This window comes from Dermatophagoides farinae, unplaced genomic scaffold (genome assembly GCF_024713945.1).
Source record: "Dermatophagoides farinae isolate YC_2012a unplaced genomic scaffold, ASM2471394v1 contig7, whole genome shotgun sequence".
In the NCBI taxonomy this organism is placed as follows: Eukaryota; Metazoa; Arthropoda; class Arachnida; order Sarcoptiformes; family Pyroglyphidae; genus Dermatophagoides; species Dermatophagoides farinae.
The window spans coordinates 115,633-138,430 of NW_027461522.1; the positions used below are offsets into that span (position 1 = coordinate 115,633).

The following is a 22,798-nucleotide window of genomic DNA, read 5'->3' on the forward strand; positions in this document are numbered from 1 at the left end:
CAAACAAAAAAACTACTGCTTTGGAGAAGGAAATAAAATTTTCTAATAATTTTTCAGAAAAAAATAATAACGATAATAATACAACTAAATCAAATCAGGGAAAAATTAAAGACGACGATGCTGAAAAAAAACAGTTTAATAAGAAAACAGCTGAAAAAGCCAGCAGAAAAGTTTTAACAAAGAAACAAAAAGCAAAGCTTTCTCAGAAAAATGCTAATCAGAATAACAATGCCGAGTTACAACAGGCTAACGAAACTATGTCACAAGCTAACTTCTTAAGATCTCCTATTTGTTGTATCCTTGGTCATGTTGATACTGGTAAAACCAAGCTGTTAGACAAAATGCGCGGTACAAATATTCAGCAAGGAGAATGTGGAGGTATTACCCAACAAATTGGAGCGACTTATTTTCCTGCAGAAACACTGAAAGATCAATGCAGTAAAGTCGATTCTAAGTTCGAAGTCAAGATTCCAGGACTTATCATAATCGATACGCCGGGCCACGAGTCTTTCTCCAATTTACGTCGACGAGGTTCAAGCCTTTGTGATATCGCTATTCTAGTTGTTGACATCACAAAAGGTATCGAACAACAAACGATGGAAGCGCTGGAATTGCTAATAAATAAGAAATGTCCTTTTATTGTTGCTTTAAACAAAATAGATAGATGTTTTGGGTGGAAATCGCAAGAATTCGAACCTTTTGTACGAGCAATCAAAAATCAAAAGAAAAATACCGTTGACGATTTCAGGTCCAAAGCTCAACATTGTATGATTGAGCTATGTAAAAAAGCCATGTTAACATTTACTTTATTCACAGAAAACACTAACTCTAAAAAACAAATTAATTTAGTCCCTACTAGCGCTGTTACCGGTCAAGGAATTCCAGATTTACTCTACTTAATGGTTAAATTAACTCAAGAGTATATGAGTAACAGAATAACTCTCGAAATGGAAACAGTGACTGCGACTATTCTTGACGTTAAAAACACTGTGGGACTTGGCTCAACAATAGATGTTTTGTTGATTGGTGGAGTTTTACGTAAAGGTGATACGTTTGTTGCAGCAGGACTCAAAGGACCTATCGTGTCCAACGTAAAAGCTTTGCTAACACCACAGCCGCTCAGAGAATCACGAGTCAATGGCGAATATATTCATCATGACGAAGTTCGAGCTGCAATGGGAGTCAGAATCGCAGGGTTAAATCTTCAAGATGCAATTGCCGGAAGCTCACTATACGTCAGTGACAACCCAGAAAAAATTGAGGAATATAAGAAAATTCTGCAATCTGATGTTGACAGCATTGTGCAATCCATTGAAAAATCTTCTCACGGAGTTTATGTTGTTGCTAGTAGTTTAGGCTCGCTCGAAGCTCTTTTAGACTTTTTGAAAAACTCGAGAATTCCTGTTAACAATGTTTCAATTGGCACAGTTCACAAGCTTGACGTAGTTAAAGCAAGCACTATGATTGAACGTGGCTACAAAGAATACGCAGTGATTCTTGCTTTCGATGTAAAAATCGATCCAGAAGCTTTACAAGAAGCAACCAACCTTGGAGTAACGATTTTCAAAGAGGATATCATTTATCATCTTTTCGATAAATACACAATGCACATTGAAAATTACCGAGCGCAACTTAAAGAAGAAAACCGTAAACATTTCGTAACACCTGTTATTATGAAAATGCTGCCAGGTTTAGTTTTCAACTACAAGAATCCAATGATATTTGGTGTCGAAGTTCAGGAAGGTGAACTTATTCCAGGTACGCCTATTTATTGTCCGTCAAAAAAACTTCATCTAGGTACTTTAGATTCCATAGAACATGAACGTAAAACGGTATTATCAGCGACAAGAGGAATGCAAGTTGCCGTTAAGTTTTCAGAATCATCACTTGAAATCAAAAAAGACATTCAAGATGACGAAGTCTTGGTTTCGTATTTAACCAGACAAAGCATCGAAGTTGGGAAAACTTACTTCACTGACGAAGTAAAAAAACACCTTAAGTTGTTCTTGAAGTTGAAATCCATACTGAACATCACATGATTCTTTTTAGCTCATCTTAATTGCTAAATCTTTTTATATTTACACAATATTCTATTTCCGTGTAATTAATGTTAATAACTATGTTATTAGTGTGAATATGTAACATCTTCCAATTAATCAGCAGACTGAGTTGGATTAACGCTAATTTCGAATCTTATAATCGAGGTTTAGTTGTGTAACAACCTGACCAATTTATTGACTCGTGTAATATACAACTAACGCACACTTAGCCTATTCCACTTAATATTATTGACATGTTAGCAAGCAAGTAAAAATATAAGGTGACCAGCATATTTGAATATTTTTTGTGTTGCTGATACCTAAATCAGCTTGTAATAACGATTTGAACTGTTAAGCACTTTATATCTAACAAAATATGTCATATTCTTGCAGAAATGATGCTGTAGAGTTCAATAACTTTAGTTACGATGAAACAGCTAATTCTAATTTAAATCAAGGCAACCATGTATATCTTGATAAACGTAATATAAAAAGTCAAGAGTCAGATAAAAATTTAGAAAGAAATTTAAACGACTTGAGCGACCGGGATGACGAAAATTTTATTTGTAACACGCGTTTGGTGACACCTCTTGTGCATAGAGAGCATGTTACTAGTTCAATAAAGAATTACGTAGTAGATCCTAACTATTATAATGTGCTCAATAACAACAGTGCTGATAACAACCATTATCAAGCCAGTTCAACGAAACTGGAAATTAAACATATTTCTGAAAGGGAAACAGCTTCATTCACTAGTCAATATGCTTTTCAAGACAAAAGTGGTAGCTTTCAGGACTACACTGAATCTGAATTAGAAAACCACGGAGCAAAAATAGATTCCATACCTGACTCAAGAACTATCTTTTATCGAGACGAATCTGACAAAATTTGGTACAAAGAACCAGTTAGTGAAACTTTTCAAACTTTCGTTGCTTCTTCATTCAATGTAGCGGAGACTAATAATGGCTATTACAACTATAACGCTTTCAAATCCAAGCGTGTCCTTCCCAAAGTTGTGAAAGGAAAAATAACACAGCTAAATAACTCTGCTTCTCCTAATATTTATCCGTCTGAACATCGAACATGTTTTAGTCAAAATACACAATATTGTTACAACAATAACTCAGAGTCTTACAACGGCTTAGAAATTTTGCACGAAACTCCTTTAGTAAATGTTTATGAAAACGACAATAAGAATAATTATCAACGCTGCGATCCAGAAAACTTTCTGTCATTACAAAGAACTAGTCATGAACAACAATATGATTATTATCTAGATACACGTGAAAAACCCAAAATAGAATTTAAAGGGATTCCATCATCCCCGCGCGAAACAACATGGAAAGCTAGTGAAATTTACAGTTTTTCTAAAAAAGACCTGCATCATATTCCTTTAACCCCTGTTCCTGTTTCATACAGAATTAAGAACGACTTGGCTGAAAATCATTCAGCTCCTTCTAGACTTATTTCCAAACTAAATGACGAGTCAGAAAAAAATAACGATGAAACGGAAATGACCAAAAATCAAGAAGATGGTATGTTTGATAAACTCGTGTCTTTTTTAACCTATAAGTTAAATAGTAATGAAGGATATGCAGAAGTTGATCACTACAACCTAGACAATGTCTTGGTGGATAATAACAAAATGAATAAAAACAAACTTCTGGTAAACGACAATCTTTTAAATATGAACGTTTGCTTTGCGCAAGACAGCAATTCATACATCGAAAATGGCATGGAAAATTCTAAACAAGATGATCTCTTTTACTATGCTTTAAGAACAAAATCTGAATTGAATCAAAAAGACCAAGTTAACGTCAGCGAAATCCAGAAAGATAATTCTTTTACAAACAACCTATTGCATGAAGTCTCGATGCTAGACATTTACAACGAGAAATCGAAAATGTTTATCCACTCTTCAAACTCTCTAACAAACGAAAACCTTTCTACACAGAACCTTTCGTTATCAAATTCAGACAACATCAAAAACTATAAGCTACGAAACAGTTGGTCGGAAATGGATTCGTCAGTGGATAATTATGTTTTTTTTCAAAACTATTTAACCAGTAATATTAAATCAAAAAACTCACCATCTATTGAACGTTCTTCGTTTCACCAATCCAGTAATTTTTACGCGCTAGATACTCTTGATTCAAAATTCTATAACTACGATGTAACTAATAGTAACTCTTATGAAAATGATTGTATTTCTCAAAAAACGATTCGAAAGCACAATTCTAAACTGCCAGAGATTTCGTCACAATCGTTTCAAAAACAGCAGAAAAAGAAAATTTATTCGTCTTCAGCTACTCGCAAAAACAAGTTGAATAAGTTTACTGCTTCTGATGAAAATGGAAAACGCAAGATACGCCGAGATATAATGTCTATCGCCGAAAGTCTTCCTCCATTGCCCGGCTTATATTTTGACAAAAAACAAAAAGGTTTTAGAGTAAGGTTTCAAAACATCTATGTCGGATGGGTAGCGCTGTCCCGCTTTAATTCTGTCGAAGAAGCTTATTGTAGTGCTAGAATAATATGGGAAAATGCTAAGGCTAGCGCAGAAAAGTTTCAAACACCTCACGCCGCTGTAATTGCTAGTTTACCGCTGCAAAACTCCAGCGGAAAAAATCGTGGCGGGAGGCCGAGAACGGTCACACAACTGCCGTTCCTCAATAAAAACTATTTCGACAGAACAGCGAAAAATTCTGAAACAACAGACCAGTTGAAAAACTTTAGTTGTTGAAGCGAGATTCAGTTTTAGTTATTCGATTTAATTTTTATGTCTTCTTTAGTTTTAATATAATTCCTTTATTTCTACAAACTAGTTAATTCGGGGCGGGATCATTAGTATCGCAGTGTTTGAAAGCTTAACGTAGTCCATTGAGTCATTAAAAACTACTCGCTTCTACCTCCCGATTGCTATTTTAATCCTCATGTTATTGCCTGTCTTTTTTAATCAATAATCTAAAATAAATCATTTAGATTAATTTGGTAATTTTACTATTCAATATTATCAACACTCAAATTATTATTTACTAAATAGATATTAACGCAAAGTATCATCACAATGCAGCCCATCTCAGAACACCAACAGTTAAACACGAATAACCAAGACGAACAACCTGTATGTTTGTAAAATTGATCAGTTATTGTTTATTTTTAGCCATACGACCTGTTTCTCGTCTCTTCCTACTTTATTTGCATGATTTGCAACGGTTTTTTTAGATCAGCAACAACGATCAAAGATTGCTCGCACACTTTTTGTCGCGTCTGTCTAGTACGCTACATAATTAACAAAGGTTCTCACTGCCCTAAGTGCTATTTATCGATTTCATCCAACTACAAAGAAACGTTAGGTAACGACGAAACTGTACAAAATTTGCTCGACACTATTTTTCCATATTTTATCGACCAGGAAAAACAATTTCTTCATAAATATTACGCGTCACAAGACTTTAAACTTGCTGATGAAAAATATACCAAAAATTTAGAGCCCCAAGACGAACTACCAGACGTTAGTCAATCTGTTTCTAACGAGAAAATATCTCAACTACTCATGAAAACGTCACAGAGTATCAACTTCTATCACCTAAAAATAACGATAACGCACAATCTAGGTACAGCGAGTCTGAACGCCGCAAATAACCCCTATTATATGTTAATTCACAAAAATACGCAGGTTGACATAATTATAAAGTATCTAAACAAAACTATAGATGCCAACAGTGAAGAGTTGACTTTATATTTATTGAACAACAAACTACTAGCAAATGAAACGATAGATCACGCAATAAGAAGAATAAGTACAATAGATTTGTTACTGCTGCCTGAGATACCTGTAGGGCTTGTCATTACACCAATCATCATTGAACAATAACTAAGTGCTAAAAATTAATTTTTATAAAAAAACCTAGCGTTAATTCTTTGTAATTTTTATTAATTTCAATGAAGTACTAGCAATGGATAAAGGCAAGCCTGCTAACATTTTCTTTGAAAATTTTCCTGTAGAGTTTACGGAGATTGGAACTTTAAACGACATCCAGTACGCGGAAGACGACTGTATTATATGTGTCGAAGTTGACAACAATATTACTGAATTAAACAACAATCAAATATTTAATGGGTTAGTTCAGCACATGGTTGACTTAGAAAAAATTCCAGACTCGATTCAAATCAACGACAAAGAGTACGACATTCACTATGTCCCTCCTCGTGGTGACGAGTTTTTGTGTATTGGCAATCAAGTTGTCAACGTTGCTTCTAACTTCGCAGGCAGATTTTTTATGTCCGAAACTTGCAAAGAATAGATGCTAATATTTAATAGTCTTTTTACCTGTTATAAGTTTTCCTGTTCAAATGTCAAAATAAAAATTTAATAAATATTGGTTTATTTTTGGACAACATCTCTAACAATAACATTAGTGAACTTGACTCAGCGGTTGAGATAGCTAACTAAGTTAAACCTTTTCAAACAGTAAGATTGATTTTGAACTGATCGTACTTTCGCAATTCCAACTAAGAGCAAATTGTAAGTCAACAGTTTTTCAAAGACATTAAAAATCTGCAGCAGTTTTTCATGAAAAACCTGATGATATGAACTTACAATACTACGAGCCAGTTCAACTTCATTTTTCGACAAATTCGTTGTTAAGCCTGAATAGAAATTCTTGGGATGAAGATCTTAAGCTTTATAATGCTGAAGTGCGAGAGTCATACAGCACCGTAAATAGTTACTGTAATAACGCGTTGATCATTGTGTTACGATCGATTTATTACTCCGACAAGCTTGACGACTCGATTTTTTCTTGCTTAAATTTAGACACTATGGAACATTCTCTAATCATTGTTCCAGAACACTCGAACTATGCAAAAAATATTCGCTATGGCGACGTCGTCATGCTTCAAAGTGGCGAAGGCCTCTATCTTCAATACTATTTGAAAAACTTTGAATATAAGGTCGCTTTCGCGAAAATTCCGCAGAACAAGTCGTTTAAATTTGCTAAGTTTATTTTGACGAGTCCGTTCAATGATGTAGGTCTCATTAGTCCCGGAGGCTTATTCATATTGCAACTATTCGAAACCGACTTTTGCATAGGATTAAATGAGGCACAAGGGTCTGTAAGCAGCTTAGATACAATCCAAGTAAGACGCATATCTTCGGTTTGTAGCCCTAGTGATATTTTTCATTTTTCAAGAGGATTCAACTTTTATCAAGGTTTCATCAGTTCTTCTCTAAACATTTCTACCTTTACCAACGCTAATCAAGAAACTCCACAAGACAAAGCATACGCTAAAATCTTTGATTCCAATTTAAAATTGTTGTACGGAGATAAAATGAATTTCAATAAAATATCGGTCCAGGAACGCAATAAGTTTTACGAAGCGCGAGAAAAAATTTTCATCACAGATATAATAGCTTGTCTAACTGGCACAAGCAGTAGCTATATCCATTTTGTTTCTGAACCAATTACGTTTGGAATTCACCATTGCGTTTTGAAAATCTTAGACTACAGCTACGATTTAAAACGCATTAGAAATATTACGAATGGTGAAAACCATGAGGAAAAAATTTTTTCATACTCTTTTTACTGTGTTCTGCAGATTCTTTTACAGTTTTACAAAATCAAATTGACACTACAAGAATACATTCAGTGCAATATGTTTGTTTTTATTACTGTATCTTCAGAACTTGATGAATTACTCACGGCGACAATCGAAAAAATCATAAACGTCATAACTAAAGTGATGATAAGTGCTGAACTTGTAACTATTACTTGCATATTGACCAATTTAGAAGAGTTGGTTTCCGTTTTAAACTTTTGTAAAGAAATCATAAATATATGCAACGAAGAATTTTCGAACAGTTTATCTAACACAGACCAACTACTGTCTAAATATTTAAAGCAGCGTTCAAATGGGTTAAACATGAATTTAATCGATGAGGTGCTTTCGTCAAACGAAATTACAATAAACAACAGAGAGGCTGACACTTCTATCAACAATAGCGATACAAGGCTTATGAATGAAATAAACGATAGACCGGTCAATTTTATACTTCAGGCGATCAGTGTTATATCTTTATATATTCCTTTGAACAAATTTAAAAACTGTCACTCCAAACTCGTTAAAATTTTGTCTGAAAGAGTTGAAACTTATTTTTATACAATACTAACAAACGAGTCGACAAATGATTTCAACCATGAGTTTTTTTATATAGAAAATAATTTTCTTCAGACATATAACGGTCAAGGTTTAGCTAGATGGAGAGAAAAATTTATTTACACGAACCCTAAACTGCCAATTGATTTTGAGCAAATAATTTTCCCTCTCAACTCAACAATTAACATATTGTACAATCTAAAAAAGTATTTGTCATGCGACATTCTAAACAAATCAGTCGAGAAAATCATTAACATTACTAAAATATACGGAGAAATTCATTCTATTTGCGATAATTCTTTTAGCTTTAGTTCTGGCAGTGAGAACAAAAATACTCATAATGTATCAAACTTCAATTACTTCAATAAAATCAAGGAAAGTATTTATAATCTCAACCTCTCGATTGATACGTTAATTTACGACCGGTTCATCAATCCGTTTTTGAACTACATATTTGAGTATCAAGAACTTTCATTTTTTCGTGAAGCTGGTCCGCTTGGCAGTGCGCTAGGGATTTATCAAGAATACTTTAGCTATCAACTGGTTAATCCCAATGATTTCTGTAATGTAACTTCAATAAATCAGTTGTTGTGCGACAATATAAACAAATATAAAAGCAAGAACAACTATTTTGAGTTCAAATACGAGTTTGCTTTCACGCTGATGAATTTGCGTAGTTATGAAGAAATTGGACGATACATTTTGTCTCATAATTTATCGGATTACCCCAATATGATGTTATCTTATTTGCCTTACATATCTTACCAAGACAATGAATTTTGTTCGCAATTGTTTTCAACTGCGAAGGAGATTGAATCTTACCGACCAAATATCGAACTGCAAACTTTAGATGAACTGAAAACTTATTTTGGCTATGAGTCTAAAAAAATAACTCTCACTGAAAGTGTGGATTACATCCAAGACCATTTTAGATTAATAATACGAGAAAAAAATGAATCTACGTTGGCCAATATTATTAGTGCCATATTGTTTCCAAGTTCAATTAAAATTGTTTACTCATATATAAACCAAGTTTTGTTTTACTTATTCACTGCTGAATCGATACTAAACCACACTTGGTTAATATTCACAAAATGCAAAGAAGCTAGCATTGTAGAGTCAGAGCTGTACTCTGTTATAGTTTCTACAACGACTTTAATGAAAAGATTTACTCGGAAATTTATTCGTTACATTTTACATGGATTAATTGAACCCAACTTACAGTTATTTTGGGCGCAAATGAATTCAGATAAAAACGATGCAAAAGACGTAATTTCTAGTTTTGTGAAACAATCATCCCGAACATCAATTTTCTCTCCAGAAAAGCACGGTTCTCTTTTGGTACAACAAAAAAAACAGTATAAAATCAATTCCTACTCATCATATTTAAAGTTACAACTAGCATTAGTACAAACGTTATTGCAAAGTTTGATGTTCCATCCTAAAGACCGGGCTACCTTTAACGCGCTGCAGATATTGTTGAAAACGATTAAAACCTTTGCGACTTATTCAACGTATATGACAAAATTGTGTATGAATACTCAAAATCAATGTAGTTTGCTAAAAGAAGATAATTTATACTTGGGGCAAGAATTACAGTCTCGGTACAACCGCTATATGCAAGAATTGATTTACCATGCACACGAAAGCAAGCGCTGCCAGATTTTTTTAGACCATTTAAACCTCTAGCTGAGTTAAATCACAGTTAAATCTATGTCTGTCCGAGCAGTAGTTTCAAAATATTAATAAATCATTAATTCTACTATACTAAAAATAAAGATCAATATTAAAATAATATGTACCTGATAAATATACAAGCTTAGTCAACTATGCGTTCGATTACTGAATATTTCATGGAGATTCATCCTTCTCACATTGCATATCTTGGAGTTTTTTCCTCACTTGGTTTTTCCATTATTGGCGCCGGGATGTAAGTACTTGTTGATTCTCACCTTCGCGTAGAGGCATGTATCTAACAGGTAGCGTTTTGCTAGGGGCTAGTATTTTTGCTCCGGAAATAAGATCGAAAAATCTAGTTTCAATTATTTTTTGTGAAGCAGTTGCCATTTATGGCATCATTATGGCTATTTTACTTCACGCAAAATGCAAAGTTTTACCTGATGTAATACCTGAAGAATATTACCCTGCAGCAGTTACAGCTGCCGGAAGCATATTTTTTGGGGGACTAACGGTGGGCATCAGTAACTTAGTTTGTGGGTAAGTGTTCCAGAGCTTTAATTTTGTTTTTGTTTCAGTAAAAACCAACAGCATGAAACTTTATGCTCGTAAAATACATTTTTAGAATTGGAGTTGGCATCATCGGCAGTGGCTGTGCACTTGCTGACGCGCAAAAACCCGGAATTTTCATCAAAGTACTGATCATAGAAATATTTGTTAGTGCCATTGGCCTGTTTGGGTTGATAGTAGGCATTGTTCAGACGCCGTGGTCGCTACCTACGCTTGTCACCCCGACATAAGTTTAAATTATTTTTGATCGTTCAGTTCACAGTTCGAAGCGAAGTAATCGCTTTATTTGGAATATTTATTATTAATAAATTCTCTTATATTAAATTATCAAATTTAAAAATATAAAGAAGCTTTTACGCTGCAACTTGTAATTCAGCGTAAACTCCCATGAACCAAAATTCCATTTCTTTAGTCAACACGGCGCACTCGGTCGAGTATGAGAATTTTAAGCCCCGTGACGTAGAGCTTTTGTCTCATCCTGTATTGATTCACCCGATGCCGTTGCTTTCCATCGTAGATCATTATTCTAGATCTTGTGGCAACACAAACAAACGTGTGGTAGGAGCTCTTTTAGGAGAAAGTACCAACAACCAAATAACCGTGTCGAACTGTTACGCCGTGCCATTTGAAGAAATGTCAAATGAAGAAAACATTTGGTTCCTCGACATCACATACTTGCGAAACATGTTTGCCATGTACTTAAAAATCAACGCAAACGAAAAAATCATTGGCTGGTACTCTACCGCGTCTAAGTTTAACGAAACGGACTTTTCGATCCACCAACTTTTTTTCGAGTTTACCGAAAACCCAATTTTTTTGCTCTTAAACGTAAACGACACGTCAATGCCATTGCAGACGTATTACACCTTTGAACTGACCATAAAAAAACCCAAGCTCTCTTTCGTTCCTGTTCCTTACACTTTGACGTTCGAGGAAGTGGAAGAAACTGCTGTCGAACACCTGCTTCGAGACATAAAACACAGCTACAAAAATTACACATTGAAAAAAAATGTAGAAAGCATCAGCGAAAGCCTGCAATTTCTGAAAAGCTCTCTAGATAAAATTCGAGACTATTTCATGTATTTAATTAACCACCCGAGTGAGATCAACAACTCGTTTGCTATTTTGATGTGCAAGAAAATGCAGGAAACCATCAACAAAATGCCACAAAACATCAACTCCAAGCAACTGGAAGATGAACTGTACATCGAGTCATCTCTGCGCTTGGTGGCTCTCTTCGCAGCACACGCGAGCAAAGCTGTGGTTGCTAACCACAATTTAATCCATGAAAAATTAAATCTGCGAAACCATCCCCAGGAAACATAGGGGCCCACACAAAATTTTTTTAAATTATGTACATTTTTTGGTAAACTAAATAAATAGAAATCCTAAAATGCTATTTAATTTATCGCGTTTTAATTATTATCACATGACCCATATATAATTCATTGAAGTATACATTTTTTGTATGAATAGAAACAACGCACCCGCCAAGGATCTTGGCATTCCCAGACAGGGAAACATGCTGCACAAGTCGTCCAGAACCGCCAACAAAACTTTCAGAAACTGTAACAACACTCGCAGATACGCTAACAAACGCATACCACGTGATTTTTTAGCAAATACCAACGTAATCAACTCAAACGTTTCAAACAATCACGAAGCTTCGTCGCCCGACAAGAGTTGTGACACTGACTCAAACGCCAACGAGACTGCTAAAGCGCAGAAATCAAATTCATTGAGCAACGAAAAGCCAGTTGCGCTGAAACGTACTCGAGCGTCCGTCAGCAAGCCGAACAAAGATGCAGAAACGCCTGCTTCGCTCAAAACCGCGTCACGCAAATTCACGAGTGCCCCGACTCATGCGATTAATGATAACGAAGCAAAGGAAGACAAGTCCCCAATGCGATCCAGCCAAACTCACCCACACAAATCTAACTACTACGATAAAACAACGCCTAGACCAGCGTTCAACCATCACCAGAATGTCAAAAATTTTGCTAGTGACGGTCATGACTACCACTATCCATATTATTCCCAGTTAGAAAAAAGGTACGAAAAATACGAGCCTGCCAAATCGAATTTGCCAAAACACATTGAGTTTGCGCCAAAAGTTTTGCCTGAATCTTTAGACTTTTCCGAGCTGAGCCGTGACAATAGATATGTCCTCTCAGATGCCAAGAAATTTTTTCTGAAGCTGAGTTTGCTTCTAAAAACGTGCAACGGCGTTTTAAACAATGAAAAGTGGCTTGAGCTGTCGTCAGAGTTTATTTTCTACACGATTTCAAGGGGGCTGGTACTGGAGCCCACGCAAAAGCTTACTGAAAACGAACTTCATGTCCTAGGAAAAAAAATTGTCACAACTGCAGAAGATCCGCGCTCGCGTGACTGCTACCGGTTCGATATTCTTAAAAATAAATTTTCTTTTCCCAGTTTTTTCGCTCACAAACAGGACGCAAATTATTCAAGTTGAATGCACGTCAATTTACAGGTTACAGATTGATTAAATATGAATGTAAAATTCACTAGTCGCGGCGCGGTCTGCGAAAACAAAATGTCGAGTCTCTTTCATGAATCATATAAAGCTTCCAGTCGGGGCTCATGTGAAGATACAACTGCGTTACGATCTCGTCGTAATCGAGCAGCGCGTCATTAATGTCGTTGATGGCTCTTTGGTCGGCCTTTTCGTTGCGGCATTGGTTTTTTAGCGCGAGCATTTTGATAGCGCGCTTCATAACGATTCTAGGCGTGTGAATATGCCGGTAAACATACTTGTCGTCGCTGTATTGCGGGCTGTAAATTACCTCCCCATCTGAAGTGCGGTGCTCCAACATACCATCAGCTTCCCACGCCATAGATAAATACCTGTTTCTAGCAATGTCTCCTCCTTCTTGATTCTTCATATTAACGATTAATTCCTCTACACAGTTAATTACTTCATCTTATACATAGCTTAAAAATACAACGTGCTATGTTTTGTACGTGTCTGCTTCAGCTTATCTTTCTATTAAAAAAATTTAAAGATTGAATTAATAAAATGAATCTATTTATAAATCGCTAGAAACAAAAAAATAAACTTGAATTTTTTCGCAAATGTTTTGGGTTTTGCGTCTAACGCATTTGGCTTGACAACAGAACTTCTGTACCGGAATCACTACTTTGTTCCTTTTGCTTTATAATGTGTCATCCCAATAAAATTTTTAATCGTATTTGTGCTTTTATTGAAAAAAATTAAGCAAATTTTTCGACTTCTCTCAGCTAAACAGCGTATAGAACTGTAATCAGTCTATTTCTGTTTCGAAGATTCCGCCAAAATTTGAAATTTCTTGCGCTCCAATTATACTTCTTTATTTAATGTCAGTAAACACATTTCATACTCATTTTAAAAGTTTTAGTTTTCAGCTAAACATCAATGTCATATAGCAAAGGAAAAGTTTACGAATGTCCGCATTGTAACAACAAATTGTTGGTACATACGCACGACGAAAGCTTTATTGGTTTTGTTAAACATGTTTGGAAATCCTTTGCAACTGTCTGTTGCATCGAAGAACCAGACAAATACACCATTTACAATCCTAACTACCAGCCCAACCCTCAGGATTACTACAACGTCAAATATGTCTCAGAAGACGATCAAACTAACTTTTTTGCGAAAAACAGAGCTTTCTACGACTCACGACTACGGTCTTGTAAATTACAACCGGTTGAAAAGCGAGACACACACTGTTCGAAAGGCGATTTAAACGTTTTCGAATTCAACGACATCAAACACTGTAATTCTTGCAGTGAAGCCGGTCCGTGCCAGTTTTGCTGCTTGGCTGCCAGAGATTTGAACGCCGTTGTCAAAAAAAGTCGTCCTGTAAAAACACAGAAAGATCATGAAGAGTTCGAAAAACAAATTCAATCGATGCTCAGAAAAAAATCGCTACACATTCACAACGTCATACTACCAAGCGGCGTCAAACCAGACGATCCGCGTCTAAAAAATGCAAAACTAATATCGAGAAAGGTCTACTACACAGATAAATACGAACCTCCAAAAAATGACTTCGTCTACGCCATAGACGAAAGCTACCAATAAAATTTCACAAAAAATTTTTAATAAATATAAATTTAAAAAAAAATATATATAAAAATAGCACGTTATAAAGCTCGATAAATAATTATACATAATCAGGAGAATAAAAAAGAAATAGTTGACAAGTGATTCTGGAAATTTTATTCTACGAATATTCGAAATAATTATTAAATAATAAGAAATATTTCTGTACAGCGAATTGATTTGGATCACTTTATTGGATTATTTACCTTCGAGGATCCTTTGTGTTAATGAGTGGTGATTATAGTGGCGTTTTTGAATTCCCTTATGATCAACTACATAACAAGAATAAAGAAAGCAACACTTCTCAAAAAGAACTCGTCAACAAGTGCCCAACAGACATAAACTCTTTCAACAACAATATATCTTCGAATGTGACGCCTTCGCAATGCAATGATTCGCTCCGACCTCCGCTGTACAATGGGAATATTCAAATGATGAACGCGGAATTGGGCGAGAAAAATTCGCCACATTTGAACCAGCCCATCATTCTTGAAAAGATTATTCCAACCAATAATGCTAACTTGAACCAGATGAATTATGGGGCACATTTACCCCATATGAGAAACACGTACGCGGGCAGGTTTGTACCCAATGCCGCAAAGGTTTACAAACTGTCAATGAACAGGAATATCTTGCCGGACGCTATCCACAATAAACCTATTCCTCCTCGAGTACCTATCAACGATAGAGGCATGATGCCAAATATACCTATGTACCCTATTCCACCAGGAGTAGGCATTCCATACGACTTCCAACGGCCTCACAACAGCATTAACGTGCCGCGTCCGGCTTACCAACAAATTCCAGACAACGTAATCAGCCCTATGATACCCAAAAATTTGCCGCCGCGGTATCCAGGGCAGCAGATAAACAACATAGACCAGCCAAAACCAGGATATAACTCTTTTATCAATCAGAACAGCACTTACACCTCTAACAGGCGAACAACTCGCAGAAAATCAGTTAAATATCACGAATATGAAGACTCTGAAAGCGATTTTGATAACTTTAACGACTCTGACTATTGTCCGTCCGACTCCAAATCTTCCGTCTGGGAGAAAAAAGACGACCCCGATAAAAACAACAAAGAAAGCTCTTATAGACGGTCTTCTTCAGACTTAGATCTAAGCGATTCCGACGTTGAAACTGCCAAGAGCAAAGTCAAAGAAACTGTTCTAGACAGAATCGGGTTTACAAACGAATTCATAATCGACCGTGTTATCAGTCACATTGACTTTTGGTGGGATTCCGACCGACAAATCGTTTTTGAAATTGTACCTACAGGAGAAACTTCGGTTGCGGAGTGCAAAGAAGTAAACAATTTTGCTTCCAAGCCTGTTAACTTCGATGAGTGTGCTCTTACAACAAACAAAAAGTCTGTTAGCTCAATAGACGACGCTGACCAAGATCAAGTACAATCTGAATTTATCAACAAAGAAGAAACTAAGGAAGAGGTACAGGAATCACTACATACTTTTGATGAAAGGCCTGAGGAAACTAAGGAATCCGAAGAAATTAGGGAAGCCGACTCTGATTCGTATATTAATGAAACGGAAGACATGCTCTCCGAGAACCAGAATCTTTTACCTGATGAGTCTGAACAAAGCTCACAAGTTTCTTTAACGAATTCAAGCGCAGACTCTTTTATTTTGTCTAAAATTGAAATATTTGCGATAGAAAACTGTCAGAGAATTCAGCCCATAAAGCTCCTTGACAAATTTTCTGCTACAACAGAAGACATTATAGCTTCGAACGAAACTTCGCCAGCAACTCCTAAAAACGAAGATATAAGTCTCAACGCTGATTACATAACATGGAACAACAATACCCCGCCTTACGAAGGATGCATCAAAATCAGGACCTACAACATCAAATGGAAGAAACTTTGTTTGTTAAAAAACAGTTTATTGACACTTGAACAAGTTAAAAACATATGTCAAGGAGGACAAAAGAAACTTTTCAACTACATTAAAAAGCAAGAAGAAATGCTCCACGCTCTTGAATACTTAGGAGAAGACGAAATTGAACAGATGAACATCGCAATTGAGCTTCAGAAGCAACTGGACTTTGATGCGCTTGTAGCCGAACGCATAATTACAACTGCTGTCAATCCTAAAGACCCAAATCAAGAAATTTTGTATTTGGTCAAATGGCAAGCAACTCCTTATGAAAGTGCTACATGGGAATCTTATGATTTTCTAGTTGAACATAACTTTAAACAAATAATCGACGACTACATTAGTAGAGAATCCCGCATTACAGGAAAAGATAGTGCACACATGGCTTTGAATCAACACGATCTGAGTGAAACGTCTTTCAATCCTTACAAATCAACTCCTTCCTACTTGGCTAATAAGAACTGGTTCAAAAGCATGTTTTCGGCAGACCAATCAGAATGCAAGTCTGAAGCTACTATTTACCAGCAACAGCAGTTTCAGCCAGACTCACTATACAGCCAACGTCTTGTGCCCAACGTAAACTACCCTCCGAGACCTCAATATCCGAATCCTACTTCTAACGGCAGTCAGCTTGGAGCTAAAACTTTGGAAAATATTAACATTTATTCCAAGATGGATTATCTCAACAGTCATTCAATGAGCGCCAATAATTCAAAAACAGAATTTGATAATAATTCTATTGTAGATCTAAACATAAATCAATCAAAAAATGTCGCTACTACTTCTACAACTGAATTCAATTCAGTCTCGTTCGCTACAGATGCAGAACAACAACAACTTAATAATCCTAATCCATCTACCAATAAACCAAGCCCGTCTCAACAGCATATTTCTGAAAGCGAACTCAATTTAGAAAAGATTCCAACTGATGCTAAGCTTGCAGAAACTAATTCAGGTGAAACTTCTATAAAAGAAGAATGTTTAACATTGAGAGACTATCAATTGACTGGAGTCAACTGGATGATCAGTAGGATGAAGAATAATTTAAGTGTTTTGCTCGCAGACGAAATGGGCCTTGGTAAAACTGTTCAAACTATAGCGGTGATAGGACATTTACTGTATGTAGAAAAACTGGCTGGACCATTTTTGCTCATAGTACCGCAAAGCACAATGGACAACTGGTACAGCGAATTCGCCAAGTGGCTACCACTTGCAAATGTAGTTCTGTATCATGGTGATCCTCAATCACGAGAAATCATTAAACAAGAAGAGCTTAAAGTTGTCAAATCTAGACCAATGAGTAGAATTGCATATTCGAATTTTATTCACCCACGCAGTCGGCTCAGTGTGTTAACGCCAGCTCAACTGAAAGCGATAATTACTAATCGCCTTAGATACCGTGCTGACGTTGTAATTGCTACGCCTTCAATATTCCAATGGCCAAACGATCTTCAAGAATTAAGAAGTATAAGTTGGTATTTAATTACTGTAGACGAAGCACATCAACTCAAAAACTCACAAAGTAAAAGGTTTAAAGAACTCTGCAGTTTTCGGGCGCGTTACAGACTACTCTTAAGTGGAACACCGTTGCACAACAACTTAGACGAGTTATGGAGTTTGCTACACTTTATGAATCCCACACTTTATCCCAGTTTGAGTTTATTCAAACCTCGATTTTCTGAAATCGAGAACACAGCAAGTACTGGAGAGCTGAAACAGCAACAACTTCAAGAGTTGCAGCGGTGTTTATCGCCTATTGTATTACGAAGAGTAAAAAGAGACGTTCTAAAATCTTTACCTAAAAAAATTGAGTGGATTTTGCGTGTTGAGTTGTCTCCCATACAACAAAAATTCTGCCAAGACGTTATCTTGCACAATTATGAAAGTTTAAGTAAAAACACTGGCGGCTCGAAAATAACTTTGCAGAATATTTGCGTTGAACTGAAGAAAATTTGCAATCATCCTTTCTTGCTCTCCTATCACAAACGTGAATTGCTTGATCAGAATATGTCTTCGTATAACTTGAACGCTGACGGCCATCTTGACTCGTTAGATAAGATGTCAAGGGAACAATACAATCACGATATTGTGTGGTCATCTGGAAAAATGGGTCTGCTTCACAAATTGCTTAAGCGTCTTAAGGAAAAGAACCATCGTGTTTTAATTTTCAGTCAAATGGTACGCATGATTAACATACTTTCAAAATATTTGACATTAAACGGTTATAAGCATCAGCGTCTAGACGGTACTATGCGAAGAGACGTTCGAAAGAAAGCGATGGATCGTTTCAACGCTCCAGATTCCGACGATTTCTGTTTTCTTTTGTCTACTAAAGCAGGGGGGTTGGGTATCAACCTTACAAGCGCTGATACCGTTATTATTTATGACAGTGACTGGAATCCTCAAAATGATCTGCAAGCAGAAGCCAGAGCACACAGAATAGGACAAAAAAAGACGGTACAAATTTATCGTTTGATCACAAAAAATTCAATCGAAGAAGAGATATTAGAAAGAGCTAAATCCAAAATGGTATTAGACGCACTTGTCGTTCAAGGATTAAATGTGTCAAATACATTAACAATGAATCAGTCTAAATCCGTAGGATTTTCTCGCGAAGAACTGGGAAAAATTCTCAAGTTTGGAGCTACGAAGCTGTGGTCTAAGAACAAAACCTCAGAAAATAATTTAGACGTAGATTTAGACGCCATTCTTAAAGAAGCTGAACAGTCAAAAGAAGACGATATGTCTGTCCAGTTGTTAAATAGTTATAGCAACATTACTGATTTTAACTATGAAGCTCCGGCCAAAGCGCAAGATTCCGACAAAATAAAATGGACTGAAGTAGTTCCATTGGAGGAACGCCTCAAATACAAACAGGCACAAAAAAAAACAGGCAAAAAGAAACGATCTAAGTTACTTGGTTTTGACCTTTATTTATCAGACGAGGAAAACGAAAATGATTCTACTACCCAAACCGCTGTAGTCAGCAGAAAAAAACGACGTGCAACTACCAAATCCGTTAGTCCAGTAGTTGAAGAAACACCCGTTAGCAAGCCAGTCCGAGTTTCTGCCAGACGTGCGGCCAGGAATTCAAAGAACGCGGCCAACGCAGAAACCAACAACCCAATCTTAAATAAAATTTCTAAATTAAATTCTAGTACTAGCGATCAGTCATCATATTACTCACTTGTTGAATCATAAATTATTTTAATTTGTATTATTAGAATATATTATAATCGTTGTCATAATTATTTAAGTTCACACTGTGAGCAAGAGTATAGATCTTTTACATTTACTCAAGTAGTACAAAAGGATACGAAAACGTATAAATAATGAGTTTAGTTTTTCATATTTTTGCTTATGAATTTTTAAATTAAACATCTATGCAGCCAATTAGGTGACGTAAAAAATGAACTTATTTAATCACTAAACCATGTAATAATGTAACAATGGTTTTGAGTTTTTTTCACATTTTTTTCTAACGTACGCATGTGAACCAAAGTGCATGTCAAATAGTTTTAATTATGACTAGTACTGAATCTCTATCCGAAGCAACTACCCCTGCAGAAATCGAGCAGATTATTGAAGAGCAAGTAGAGACATCTGAATCGGAACTTTACTCAGGTGAAGATTCAAATGACAAACTCAGCTCTGATGCCGAACTCAGCTCTGATGACGAACTCAGCTCTGATGACGAACAATTTGAAGAAATTCACCCAAGCGGCTTTTGTGGTTGTTGTAGCGGAGTCAAACAAAAGATAGTAGATGAAGAAGTGTTTAACGACGACGCGGTTGGTGAAGATGTCGAACACACCGATTCTGTTGAGGAAAAATCAGAACTGGACGAACAAGTTTCAGTTGACGGTGACGAAAATGAAACAAAGGAATTATCTACTGAAGAAGTTGAAGACGCATCTAAGGAAACTGGATTGCACGTTGACGTTGGTGATAGAGCTGAAGTGGATGCTGACGTTATGCCAACTGAGGATGGCCAAATTGTTGAAGAATTAACAACAACAACGGAAATTGAAACAGTTACGCACAAAAAGCGTGGACTATTTTCACTGTGCTACGGATCCAACGTTGACGAGAAAGAAATTGTATACGACGTGGACGACAAAAACACTGACAATGAAATCAAACCTAAAGTAAAATCCGCAATTTTCTCGTTTTGCTGTGGTTCAAAGGTTGCTAATAACGTTGTTGAAAGTGAGAGCAACAGGAAAGGTTTTAAAGGACCAAATGCCAATAATTTACAATCTGTCATTGCAAACGAATTGGATGATGCAGAAGCGTTCATCGAACATAAGAAAGAAGAAGTAGAAAATTTCGAAAGCGCAGAAGGAACGGTTAGTTACGAAGAAAAGTACAACTACTACACTCAACGCTTCCCAGAAGAATCAGACGAAACTAAACACCGCTGGAGTACTACCAGAGGTTGTTATTTAGTGTTCGATCCGTCGTTACAAAAATTCACCATTGTTTGGTCTGCCAAACCACTCGCTAAAGCTATTGCGTTCTTCAGCTGTCCTTCGGATACAGAACCTGACAACAAAATTCGTATTGGAGAAAGAATTCCTCTTAACGAGCGAGGTAAACTGTCCACCATTACAAAGTCGACTTTCATCTCGTTTATCAAATATGCAGCTAGGTTTGACGCTGAGTTTTCGTTCCTCACAAGCAACTTATGGAAGTCAGTCACCTTTGGAAACATTGTTATTGTGTTTTTGGAACGCGACGGAACAATTTCCATTGTACACAAGTCTGATAAACCGTATCAAATAAACTGCCCTCAAGCTATTGCTCTTGTCGAAAACGCTTTCAGATTTCAATCTAAACGCAAATCTGTGCAAACTAAATGGACATTAGCTACTTTTGCGGCTACGACTCGATCACTTTCTCAAGCGTTATATTCAGAAATTGATAAGCGACAAAGAATCAGAAAAGATACAGATTAAACCGCAGATCAACAATCTGTACTTAAAAAAACTATCTCAAGCATCGAAACCTTATGAGTTATTACTTATAATAGAAAATAATATATACATCAATTGTTTTATAAGGTAAATATTGTATGTAGATAAATAGTCTAACACTTAAAAACTTGACTTAATAATTGTATTCAACGAAATGACTTAAACTTAGAGTTTAGCTACGGCGAGTGTTTCACGGGCCTTTTCATTTTTAAGTGGGTTTTTGTTTTCAACCTTTGGCAAAGCGCCTTCCTTAGCAGGTCGTAGAACTTCTTGTACTTCCTGAGAGTTGATAATGCGAGCAACGTCTGGGTTGGTCATTAAACCGGAAGGAATGATGAAATCTTTCTTGCTGGCGTAAACGTCGTTAAGTTGTTTCATCGCTTCTTCAGAGAAAATAACAAATCGGCCAGGAACTCCACCTGGAGCGAGTTTAATAAGGTTAAGTCTGGAGACGTGACAAATGTCGACACCGGGAATATTTCTGAAAGCAAGCATGTTGTCGGTCTTGCCACTGTAGACAATCAAAGGACCAACTCTAACTCTACGCTTTCCGTGCCTAAGTCTGCTGTTTCCAGTTCTAAGTGTTCTGGTTTCGATGATTCGTTTAAGTTCTTCCTCGCAACCAAGTTTCTTTAAAAGGCTGACGGCTTCCTTAGTCTTCTTTAAACCTTCAAGTGCTTGAGTTTCGACGACCAAAGGAAATTCCTTGACTTGAGAAACTTTATGGCCTCTAGCTTGTACCAACGATGACATGGCGGAGCAAGCAAGCGCTGAGGCAACAGCATATCTCTTTTCAGCCTTGCTGATTTTTCTGTGCCATCTTCTGTGGGTCTTGGTAGGCGCATACATACCTCCGTCGCGGCACATGTTACCGAAAGCACCTTGTCCGGAACGACTTGTACCGCTACCCTTGATTCTGGGAATTCTAGCAAGAGCCCTACCAGTACCCCAAGACTCAGCACTGTGTTGGTATCCCGAGTTAGGAGAAACAGCATATGGTTGTCTGGCGTTTTTAGCCATATTTGTCTGAATATGCTTTATCAAGTCAGCTCTTACTGGTGCTGAAAACACAGCAGGAAGTTCCTGGCGATTGCAAACGGCACCTTCTGACGAATATACGTTAGCACAAATTTGGGCAGACATTTTTAGAGCTAATCTTTATAATTAAAATTAAACCGCTATAAACGTTACGTCTCGTTAACACTCCTAAACATAAATATAAAATAGGAACCAAAAAAATTAAAGGTTTTCATACAAATGTATCAACAAGTAAGAATGCGCTCTATGCTTTTTTAATCAGATTTGCGCGTTATATAATACAACTTTTTTTGGATTAATAAAACTAATTGAAATAAAATACTTTTTTATAAGTGTAAT

At 36.4% G+C, this 22,798-nt stretch overlaps 1 protein-coding gene and 1 pseudogene across 1 annotated transcript; one reads left to right on the forward strand and one right to left on the reverse strand.

Moving 5' to 3' along the window:
- The first annotated feature begins 257 nt into the window (after window positions 1-257).
- LOC142598105 (uncharacterized) lies at window positions 258-19,609 on the forward strand. The gene is made up of 7 exons (XM_075735068.1): window positions 258-378; window positions 850-1,930; window positions 16,451-16,921; window positions 17,438-17,745; window positions 17,818-18,432; window positions 18,499-19,490; window positions 19,604-19,609. Exons 1-7 carry the CDS (start codon window positions 258-260, stop codon window positions 19,607-19,609), a joined length of 3,594 nt encoding a protein of 1,197 aa, XP_075591183.1.
- Window positions 19,610-21,586: 1,977 nt separating this feature from the next.
- Window positions 21,587-22,500, reverse strand: LOC142598106 (large ribosomal subunit protein uL4A pseudogene; annotated as a pseudogene).
- Between the last annotated feature and the right edge of the window lie 298 nt (window positions 22,501-22,798).